Genomic DNA, 12,278 nt, shown 5'->3' on the forward strand with positions numbered 1-12,278 from the left:
CCTTCTTGACTGTTGAAGCAAAGCCTGATTAACACAAATAGATTAAAACCTTAAGGCGCATCTCTCTCTCTCTCTCTCTCTCTCTCTCTCTCTCTCTCTCCCCACGTATACTCGATTACGTGAGAGAGGTCATGGAATATATTGCTTTTTGAGTCTTGTAAGCAGGCAATAGAATAGCTTCCTTTCCTGTATTCCTCCTGATCATCTGAACTTTTAAACATCACTTTGATTAGTTTTCTCATATTATATAGAATATGGTTCTCAGCAGTTATTCAAGGTTAATGGTCCAAATGACCAAATCAAGATAATGGTTAATGAACACCTCATCTATCCATGAACAGAGTTAGCGGTCTGTGACAACTCCAGCGCCAGAGGAAAGGCTTTGTGTGCCAAATGCAAACATACTACAACCTAAATGTGAACAAGTCAGACTTTGTTACCTTCCACTGGCCATATTTAAACAGATGGAAGCTACAAATATGATCGTTATGGCCAATTTATTGATTTAGTGAATTTTGATTGAATGTCAAAAGTGCTTATAATCGGTTTCCTATTATTTTTTCAAAAATAAATAGCTGCAATCAATGTAGCTATATCCAAGGGATCGTCCAATCTAAACCATGCTATATACAAGTAAATCGTGAGCCTTACATCTTATTCTTGTTTGATGAATTGTTCAAATATGTACAACTAGGAGGCACAAAGACAGATGGGTGGAGCAACCACCGTAATAAACGGAGAACGCAGATCCAGTGATCCCGTTCAAATCAACAGGAGGCCACACATCCCAAAACCCACCAGATGCGTGGCATAGTCGGCCGACGACTGGAGTGGAGGATACTTTTCAGTCTCGTCTCCAAAGAGGCCTGTACCACTTGGAATGAAAGGATGACTGGTACGAGACCATGAGCAGCAGCAGCAGTAGCACCAGAGCCACGCCCCACGGGGAACTCCCGGCCCGGTGGATGGACTCGCGCTCCCAATGATATGGCAGTCGAAAGGCGAACCTCCCGTTCACCGACACTGTTCGAACCAGGACGATGAGGAGAAGAGGCAGGAGGAGGAGGAGGAGGTTCAGTAGGTTCGTGGTCTGGTGAACCTGGCTCGTGTAGGCAGAGTAGCTGGAGAGGGACAGGAAGAGGATGGTGATGCAGAGGATGAAGATGAGGGGAAGAGGGGGAGGAGAGACGGAGTCCAGGAACTGGCCCTTCCATCCCCGCTGCCACTCTGAGCCTTTCCTTTCCCTTGAGAACCACGCCATGGAAGAACGTCTTTCCTTTTTGCTAGGGCCTAGGAGGTTGGGTGGTGTATGACTGGCCGGCCGGGTTTGCTTTTATAGCGAATTTTGCATTTTGGTTGTGGCGGTGGAAAACCAAGCGTCCATCCAGATGAGAGATTCTCTCAAAGGGCATAAATTCCAAGAACTTGTTCTTGCTTTTTTTGTGGGTTTCTCGTTTTCTTCTCAATTTTTATCTCCGTGATGCTTCCTAGATTAACAAAGTGCACATTCGCACATCACAGCCCTCGGTCAGGCTGTAGCTTTTCGTGAACCACCACCATCTAATCGGATCCGGGCTGAGATGGAAAAGGATGGTATTAGTACGGAATTCGGATCTCACTGGCTTAATAAAAAAAGCTAATAGTATGCATTTTTACATATATTTGGATAAAGATTTGCATCAAAAACCACAAATAGAATCCAAATCCAGTTATTAATTGAATTAACTTCTTAAACCAAATGCAGAAGATCCCCAAACAAACAAATACATATGGTACTGATAACACCATCTCTCTCTATATAAAAAAAGTGATAGTTGTGCAACCCTTAGGTGAGCAGCTAGCAGACGGACTCCACTGGCTGTCCATAGCGGCATTAATGGATGGCCAGCGCAAAAAGCGCAGAAAAACTCACTAAAAGAGAGTTTTTCTGGCTTTTTTTGGCTTTAGTGGCGGTTTCTTACCGCCTCTAAAGGTCTCGGCTGAAAATCTGTCACTAAAGTTTTCTGCTGGGGGCTTTAGTGATAGATTTTTTATCGCCCAAAGGCAAAAAAGCTCGCTTTTAAAGAAATTTTTCATATTTTTTGTTGTGATCATTATGGTTGTGCAGGTAGCTGCACACCTAAGGATTGTGCCACTACTATACACACACACACACTATATATATATATATATATATATAAGTGTATCGTTGAACCCCATATGTGTCGAACTACATTTGGCTGCCCAATTGGTACGTTACTTTCGTGGAGGAGTCAGACCGCTTTGACTAGTGCTACAGGGTGCGTGCTGCTACTTCAGCAAGTTCGTGCTAAAGAAGATAGTAGGTGCCCTGATGAGTCGTGCCCTACTTTTGGAAGTACGAGTCCATTTCTTTTCTGATTTTTTATCTGTTTTTCTTATTTGACTCTGACTGCTCTTGACTTTTTCTTTTGACACTTTCAGCTCTAGGGGTATGTACATATTCTTGTCAGCATGGTGGTTGCGGAGGATATCGCATGGGCTGAGCATAGTCAGTCGATGCTTTGGACCATTCTTGGGTGGAGTCCTTAGGGGCTGCTATTGTTCTGGACTGTGCCCCTGATGTGTTCCTATTTGATAGGATTGGAGAGCCTGAGGATGATGCTGAGTATCTAAGGTGGTACTCTTCAGTGCAGCTGGCCTCACTTCGCAATAGGCTAGTTCTAAAGGGAGCTTGGGTAGGACTAGGAGAGGAGGTCTCTGAGCAGGCTGCAACAGACACTTTTGGTGGTTTCCAGACAGAGGGAGATCAGGAAGCAAAGGGTGGTGCTAACTTCTTTTCTTGTGAGGATTTTGCGGTTGAGTCACTAGTTTATCTTTGAGAGCAGGCAGTAGAGGAGGAGGAACAACACCGACGTTTTGCTTCGATTCCATATCTACAGCCTCCCCGACGAGAGTTTGAGGTACTACCTTTGTAATTCCTTATTTTTGCTTCTTATCTTGATACTTGCAATCTGAGTTGATTTTCTTTTCTTTTCTTTTGCTTTGTTGATAGGAGGAGAGAGAGATGCATGAGGTGCCGATCTGGAGTCTAGAGGATACTTTGTCTGAGCAGACTGCTTTTTTAAAGGGGATCCAGTCTGCACTAGAGGAAGTGCAGTGTGGCAACGCTGAGGGCTGCTCTGGTGGAGACTCAAAAAGCTTGGGACATAGCATTCGATGAGGGTCAGACAACTGCCCAAGCAGACCTGCTACAGCTTCAGACTAACTTGCATGGCTCATGAGGTACTTCTTCTCTGTCTTGGTCTTCTCACTTTTTTTTTTGTAATAAAAAATGTAGGCCTCTGGCCCTTAGCACAGTAATATAGAGATCATACCTTATTTATGCTTATGGACTCAATTTTATTTATATGATAGACACATTTTGTCAAAAGCACAATATTTTTTTTTAAATGCTAACACTGACTTTCTTTTTCAAAAATCCTTTTGCAAAAAAGAAAACGTGTGGAGTATAGTGAGCAATCGCCGATTCTCTTACAGGAGCTGACACTGACAAAGAAGTTATATGCATTGATGGCATTCTACTAGGAGAGGTTAGAGACTCATGGGATCTAGCTTCCTCCATCTTGAGCGAGCACCTCTCAAGGGAGATCACTGGTACAACCACGAAGCGGAGCAGACTAACTAGAGATATCGTCTTTGACCGAGGACATTGCAGGACGCAGATCAGTCCATAGGGCAGTGAGCAGGGACCCACGTGTTGTCCGTAGATCTGAGGAAAGAACCAGGGATCTTAGAGATGATTCACACCATAGTTTTATTTTCTCTCTTGTATCAAACATGATATGCATGATGAACTTGATGAATGTACATGAATTTTTGTCATGATATGCTATGTTATGTTTTCTTATCACTCTTCTCTATATACTTGAATGCTTGCATATGACCGATGAATGTATGAATGTTGAATGACTCATTAGATGATACACGTGAGATGATGTCTGTGACCTTGAATATAGAAACATATAGGGAATGGTGAATAATACTTTCTTCCACATAAATTGAATGGTCTTTTGCACAAACTCATCCTCACATTGAGAACACATGCACACTTTTCAAAATTTGATTTTTGCAAAATTTGTGATATTGTGTGTGCACTTTTTGTGCTAAAAATTGCCTTAGTTCCAAATGATTTTTTTTGTCAAAATTTTAAATTCAACTACTTCAGCTTTTTTCCATTTTTCAAAGTTAGCTTGGATAAGAGAAATGGCTTGGCATTTACCATTATATTACTTATTGGATCTTAACCAAGATCAAAAGACTACTAGTCATAGGGATTTATAGTTGGATATTTGTGTTACCATCCATATTTAGTTTTTTAAGAGATTAGAACTATATTTGCTGCCAAATAAGAAAAGTACCTCAAGGATCTTTCTATATCCCTACAAAAGAGGACATTGGAGATAAGTCTAGGTTCACCTTAAGTCAGTTCACCTTTCTATGATTTTTTTCAACTATTAACCTCCCCATCTTATAGGATATGTCAACAAATTCTTCTTTTCGCTCTTTCACATGTGGCCTCTTTAGTGCCTTTTGCTTTTTTCATGTGTGACCCTTTTTGGCTGTTTTGTTTCTTTAGATTGCCACCTCCTGCACCTACAGCAGGGTGATAACTTTATACGAAATCACCAAGCCTAGGGGTATGACAAAGCCTTTTCTCACTTCGGGATACATGATTTTCTCTCATTGACACCTTTGCCTTGGTTTGGCTACTAGATAGAGTCCACCTTAGGTTAGTGACTAGGAATTCACTGAAACCGACCAAAGGAGGTTGAGAAGCAAGATATAACTTTGTTTTTTTCCTTAAGCTCATTAAAGTAGGCTATCTAAGGAAGTCCTATATGGTCTAGCATTTTGGGACATCGAGTTGTAAATCTCTATGATTCGCTTTTAAAGATCCTTGGTAAATATGCAAAGATTTAGGTAATTTCGCTTCATCACCAATTCTCGCTTCCATGGGATAACCTTTTCATTTGTGTTTCAAACTTTTGCAGTTTTCTTTCTCATTTCGTCTTTTAAAAAGACATATTTTCATAAGGCAAATAGAGCATTTTTAAAGCTAATTTTGAAAACACATCTAGTCTAACAACATAACTTTTTAAAATACATCGCATTGATTGGATCGGGTAATTCAACTCTGTCGAAATTGATTAATCTGTATGAGTTTCTAGGTAAGACTTGTTTTACAACATAGGGTTCTTCCCAATTTGGGTGCCACTTTCCTAAGGGGTGTGATCCCATATGGTGAATGAATCTCAAGACCATCTCGTTGACTTGGAAGGATCTCTAAATCAAAGCCAACAGTAGTACTCAGACCCTCAAAAACCTTCAAAGTTGGCACAATAGAATGCCAAGAGGAGGTAACTGTATTCAAGCAAGCAATCCAACTTATCCTCAAAAACCCTATTGTTCATGGTTCCTTGGGTCTGCAAAAAATTGTAAAAGCACTAGTCAGGACGATTTGCAATTCTATAATAAGGACCACTTGTAGACACCCCAATTTTGACTTGTTTTGATCTGGGGTAAATTGGATTTTTCAAATGAGTCATTTCAAGTTCAAAATAGGACAAAATTGACTTGCAATGTAACTTTGACCCACAATAGGATATTTTTGATATTTTACTAAAAAGGAAAAATATCTTAAAATGTCTTACCTTCCAAACAAAATGAATTTAGGTCGAAATGGATACCCTATGAGGGACTAATGGCCAAAATAGTAAAGTTTGTCCAAGGTTGACATTGATTTTCAACTAGGCCCCACTTAGAACAGATTTTTGGCCTACCAATTATGTTTTTGGATCTTGAGATTCAAACAAATGTCATAGATAAATGTGTTATCTTTCAAATAAAATAAAAATTATGTTAATATCAATTGTATTTTGGAAGATATGATGAAAATGGTAAAATCTATTAATTTTAAACATACCATTTTGAACATGTTTTGCCTAGGAAAATGTGCATTGGCTCAAACCAACTTCCCTAAATGATTCATTCTCAAGATTAGGCCTTTCAAAATGTTAGGATAAACTTAGTAATCCTTCAAAAAATGATTTCTTAGGCCAAGCCATTTAATATCATCATTTCGTTTAAAGACAACCCGCTTAGGAGCTCTCTATCTAGATGGATCCCAGATATGCAAAAAACATATCTGAATTCACCTAAAAACTATAAATAGGAAGGAATCCCCCATATTTCAGCATCTAAAGTTTATTTTTATCTAAGTCATCAATCTGTCTTAATCTTATAATGCCTAGCCTAGCTTAAGACTCAGATCCCTTGTCTTACCCCTTTTTGGAGCCCGTGACTAGCCAAAGTATCGCTCGTACTCCCCCGCGCTCGTCAACAATGTAGAAAAAATTACCTAAGCCCGATCTAAGATTTTTTTTTGTTTTGTTCATATTTTTATTTATTCCATGTATTTTTCCTAAGTTTTGATAGTTTTAACGTTCATATATTGCTTGTTTCATGTATTTTTTGAGTTATGGTAGTTCCCACCATTGAACTCGCCTTTTTCATAGAATTGTGAACAAGATATGAGCTTTTGCAATGCCGATGCTCCAAAAACAAAGATTGAAAGTTCTCGGTTTGGTTGATCTCTGTTCATTGGAGGAGGAAATGCTCTTTTCTTGAAGAACGTACTTCATAATTTTCTCAAATTTGGATCAAATTTTTCAAACCCTTGTTTAAAAACATTTTTCTTTGGTGGAAAACTCTTATTTTTGGTTTTTCAAAAATAAATGGGATCCACACTAGTCAACCAGAGAACCTTTTGAGGGATTGGTACTGTAAACTTAGGCGGACCAAAAGTAGCCAAGGGAAAGATATCCCAAGTGACGGTTTCCTTTGTTAAGTCATTGAGAAACTTGTAATAAACCTTCACAGATTGGCATCTCGAGGATCCTGTGAAATACGTATATTTCTTCGGCAACATACCCATTGAAAGGACTTGAGAAGGGCAAAAATCAAGAAGATGCCCATAAAACCAGATCTCCAAGATGACCTTGTTGTTGATAAAACCTTTGTTTCGATGGTATGCACAAAAACTCAGGCCCTTATACGAACAAGCCAAAGTCACCATGCCTAGTGAAAGATTCTTTCCATGATGGAATCAATTCTTTAAAAAATGAGCCCAGACATAACGTAAAGCTACCCCTTAGCCTTGTCAAGCATTGTTCGATTAGATTCTTGGCATCAGTAAAATTGTGGTATGCTTTCCATAAGGATCGTAGAGCTAAGCATGAGACTCTGTCATGATCCATATGTCACCAGTGTGCTCCACAAGTTAAGTTTTGTAAAGTTGTTTGCTCATCATAGACTGGAAAATTCAAGAAAAACTGGTTTTTGAATCTTGCCATGAGAAGGAGAGATGAGCCCCAAAATAGTAATGCACTCATCCAACATAATAGTAAGCTCTCCTAGTGAAAGCCAGAATGTGTTGGTACATGGATTCTATCTTTTTACAAGTGTTGAGATAAGGGCATCATTCACTTCAAGGGAACAAAGTCGAGCAGCCATTAATAAGTGGAAGACAATCAGGTATTCATCGTGAAAGATCTAAAATATTGGTACCCATTTTATGAACCAAGAGGGGAGAGTGATCGAGGGCACAATGTCCTTCGAATTCTTCACCCATGAAAAAGAAAGAGAGCAAAGTTAAATAGAAGAACAACAAAAGAGCAAAGAAAGAATGTAGCCTTACCACGTCCCCTTCCTCCATGCAATGGTACTCATGGGTCAGCCGCAGGACATCAAAATGGGAAAAAACTTTGTTCTTCTCAATCATCACCATAGTTTAAAAGAAGAAAAACCACATAAGAATTGAAGGAAAGGCTCACTGATAGCCTGATACAGAACCTGGCCCTCAAACTTTAAAAAAGTGCCAAAGCAACTTAACGACAACTTGAGTTGTTGTGAGAGCAAGGTCAATTATCGTCAATAAAGACGTCAAGTTCAAAGGTTGTCATCAACCTTCAAGAAAAGCTTCCAAAAAGAAAGCCTAACACCTTAACTTGGCGTCGGAGCATAAAGAAAAAGTCTCTAACGACAACTCAGTTATCGTCAACAACTTAAAAAAAAAAAAAGTAACAACAAATTACTTGTTGTTAGAGCAAAAAAAGCTAAATTTCAAGTGCAACTTCAAATTATCACTAGCATGGGTTGTCGTTAGTGGCACCCCTTAACAAGTCAACTTGTCATTAGAGGTCGTCTAACATACCAGGTTTTTTCACCCCAACAGGTCCTTCCAGTGATTATTTTATACACATCTTCATGCATATTCGATATATTTTTTTCATACATGTATTTTCTAACATGTTTCTTGCAGGAATCTCAATCAAACCATTAGAAAAAGCCTACTCAGTCTCATCTTAGGATCTTTCTGTCGATAAGATGGATATTAGGTCCTTAGGTTGTCCTACGAATTGATGGAGCAATCTAATAAACCCACTTGATGAACACACATACCGTCCTAAACCTAGTCTCTATCCCAAAGGTACAACTCTGGACATCGGTTCCATTCCATTTTACTTAATCTCATCTAGTCAATAAAGTCAATAATGTCAATAAAGTTGATAATGTCTCAGTCTTCCTGATGCTTTTGCCCCAAAAAGCTTGTCTCTGTCTTCGTCTTTTTAAAAAAAGTTTTTATCCTTGTAAAAATTGTCAGTTGTCTTTCGTGCAATTTCTAGCGACAAGATATCTATTTCATCTTCATCTGGTCATGCTCAGGCAAGAATTTTTGCTCAAAACATCGAGATTAAGGAAAATCCCTCATGTGGAACAAGATGCTAGCTTAGTCTATTGTCCAACTATTCTGGCGCCTATATAGTGTCAGGTGTCCAAGGGAGATCCGCGTGTGGAGTTTTATGCATGTCTTTAGCTAATGTCCACCATCAAACTGTCTGTCTTTTACCAATCAAAGATGTCTTTTCAGAAATACTTTGTGAGAGCCAATCTTTTACTTTTTTGAAGGTCGGTGTGTCTACTTGTTTATTGCCAATCGAGGTTCGCACGCTCAACAACAAAGAGGAGAATATCTAGACACTCAATATTTGATCAAGATACTTTTATATCAAAATCCTATATTTTCTCCAAAGAAAATATATTTTCAATCAGATTTTTTGGCTCTCAAAGCTACCTCTTTTAGACTTTGACCAAAAGAATAGTTGAAGAGGAGGATCCCAACTTTTTAGCAAACCAAAAATCATCTAAATCTGACATAAGAATCAAAAGTTATGACAAAAATAATCTTTCGGCCTCTAACGATAAGTTATAGTATTGTTAGACCTCGTTGAAGTGTCATCATAACCTCTTGAATTTTTATCACCTATTTTTTGCTATCATCATCGTCCATGAAGTATTATTAGAGTCCTTGATTTGTTGTCAAAATACTTTCACTTTCAAAGATATGATGGCATCCTCCCTTGATGACACTTAAGTTGTCATCAAAGCCTCGTCGATTGTCACCATGGCAGACTTGAGTCATCAATTATTATTATGGCCTATCTCTAATGACAACCTAACTTGTCGTTAGTGTTTAAGTTATCGTCAACGTACCCCGATGTCAACTCATTGTCAGCCACCATTTTGTGCACCTTTGGGATGGATTTGCCTTCCAAATTTAAAACGGAATGCCATCAATTCCCAAAACCTCTTTCCTTAAACCAAAAGCCCATCCGAGGCAACAACCCATTATCTGAATCTCAGATGTCTGTTCAAAACCAACCACCTAAGAGTCATTTATCTTGATGAATCCTGGATATGCAAGAAATGTATCTGAATTCTTCTAGAAAACTATAAATAAGGATACATTTTCCCCTATTTAGAGGATCTAGAAAAGCTAGAATTCATATTGTTACTCTGCATAAATCTCAAGAAGGCCTAGCCCTCTCAGTCTAGTCGACCCAACCTAGGGTCCAGATCAACCTAGTTTCATCCTCTTTGGAGCTTGTGCTTAACTGAAGTGTTGCCCTTGCTCCCCGTGCTTGTCAACATTGTAAAAAGAGCTACCTAAGCCCGATGTGAGACTTGGTTCCCATTTGTATTCGTATTTTATTTCATTTATGCATTTTCTAAAGTTTAGATTTGTCTAAAGTTTTTAGATTTGCTATTTCTCAGCGATTTTTCCTGAGTTTCAATGGCTCCCACTTCCGAACTTGATTTTTTTAGGTCTCCTATACGAAGGTACAAAATTCTATAACATTATCACCCCCAAAACGAAAATCAAGGATTCCTAGTTCAACTGATCCATGATCAATAGAGGAGGAAAGGCTCCTTACCTTGAAGAACGGTTCCCATACCCTCTCAAATTCTGGATCCATTTCAGATCTATTTTAAATAAGAAAAACAAAGTTTAAGTGAAAAAACTTATTTTTTTCTATTTTTTAAAACATGAGGGGAAGTTGTCCACATCTAGATTCACCTTAGCCTTGTGCACTCATGCAGAGAGCCTAGACCTTATCCCTAGATCAAGATCTTTGACTCGGCCTACCTCTCTTGAGGCTCAGTCTAGTTGAAGCTTTACCTGTCTGTCATCGCACTCGTCGTCGTCATAGAAATGGCTACATAAGCCCGAGGTGAGACTCTTATATGTGTTTTCTTTGTTTTCTTGTTATTTAATTTAATTTAAGTGTGAATTTTTCTAATGGATACCATATTGTTTGTTTTGGATCTTTTTGAGTCTTGATGGTTTCTCAACACCATCAAGCTCACCTTTTTTTAGGATTTGCGTACGAGGTAGTGCTAAAGCCAAGATCAAGGGAAGCTAATGTTTCAAGCGAGATTGATCCCTTTTCACTAGAGAAATAAAGATGCTCAACTTGCAAAGTGGGGATCTCATATCTTCTTCAACTAATCTGGATCTAGTTCAAAAATGAAATCTTTGTCAAAATCCCATCGAATCCAAATGTTCACAAAGGTTTTTCTTTATTTTTTTTAGTTTTAAATAAATGGGGCATATAAAGCAATTTTGAGAAGGTCTACAAAAAAAAAATAATCTTCTATTTACAAATTCAAATGTAGTTGCTTCAAACTACATGTTGATGGTTGATACAGATCATTTCTGGACCCTATCCAATAATCCAATAGAGGATCAGTCGGCACTAGTGGGGCCCATCTAGGGGTCGATTTCTCTTATTTTGGGAGCATAGGTGGACTTGTGGAAGGAGTTATTGGTAGCTAGAATTAGGTCTCCTAATTTTGGGTGTTAAAGTAGTGCTCCCTAAGTTTGGCCAAGTCCAAATATGACTTACCTATTTTTTAGTAGGCTTTTCCTAAGATTTTATTTACTTCTGGTGTTGTAATTTGTGTGGGTTGTTAATGTACCTCCTCTAGTCTATATATACGCTATCTAATGTACCTTGGATACATATAAAATGAAATTGAAAGATTGCCTCTCACTCTCAAAATTTGTCCCTCTTCTCTCTCTACTTCACACCTAGCTCTTTATCTCTTTCCTTCTCTTTCGTTCTCTTTCTAGTACATGCCCCTCTCTAAGGACCTCTATCTCTTTCTCTTTCTCTTACCTCTCTGCTATGAAGAAAATCTACCTCAAGTCGTGCAGCTCTCAACTTTGGTGGTTGCCCAAGTCCAAGGTTTGGCTAGGTGGTGTTCCCACAAGACTTGGTGGTTGTCCCATCTGGACAAACCTTGGTGAAGCCGATGTTATGCAGACCCTTAGCTCTTGCCATAACCGTGTTTAGATCCTTGACATACTAAGTTAGTCATCGCATCTAGCCTCTAAGCCTAGACCAACCTTAGACCACACCTAAAATAGTTGAACCCAACACTTAGATCATATTTTGTCTTAGATCAGATTTTGTCTGTTGTAATCTATAGAATCCAAGTTGCCTGAGTTATATCTCTCAAACCTGATGTGATCTAAGCCTAAAAAATTAAGCCAAGGTCCACCACATGTTCCCTTCTCACCCACTAAAAACTAGATTTTTCCTCCAACCCAGTGAGGAGAAATAAATCTTGCACTCAGACATATTTTTTCCAATTCACAATTTAGACCCAATCCAAGATCCAAACCTATTTTCTATTCCCGAATTTATATCTCTCTAACCCTGTTGAGTCAAACCCTCAAATTTTATCACTTTCCACTAGAGAAATAAAGATGCTCGACTTGCAAAGCGGGGATCTCATATCATCTTCAACTAATCTGGATCTAGTTCAAAAATGAAATTTTTGTCAAAACCCCATCGAATCCAAATGTTCACAAAGAGTTTTCTTTAATTTTTTTTTAGGTTTTAAATAAATGG

At 38.6% G+C, this 12,278-nt stretch overlaps 1 protein-coding gene across 1 annotated transcript; it reads right to left on the bottom strand.

Annotated features, from left to right (window-relative positions):
- Window positions 1–678: 678 nt before the first annotated feature.
- Window positions 679–1,263, bottom strand: LOC149835729 (uncharacterized). The gene has a single exon (XM_090010641.1). The coding sequence runs from the start codon at window positions 1,259–1,261 to the stop codon at window positions 845–847; it is 417 nt and encodes a 138-aa protein (XP_089866767.1). The 5' UTR covers window positions 1,262–1,263; the 3' UTR covers window positions 679–844.
- Between the last annotated feature and the right edge of the window lie 11,015 nt (window positions 1,264–12,278).

The sequence above is a fragment of the Nuphar pumila genome, chromosome 6 (assembly GCF_984573655.1).
Source record: "Nuphar pumila chromosome 6, dmNupPumi1.hap1.1, whole genome shotgun sequence".
In the NCBI taxonomy this organism is placed as follows: Eukaryota; Viridiplantae; Streptophyta; class Magnoliopsida; order Nymphaeales; family Nymphaeaceae; genus Nuphar; species Nuphar pumila.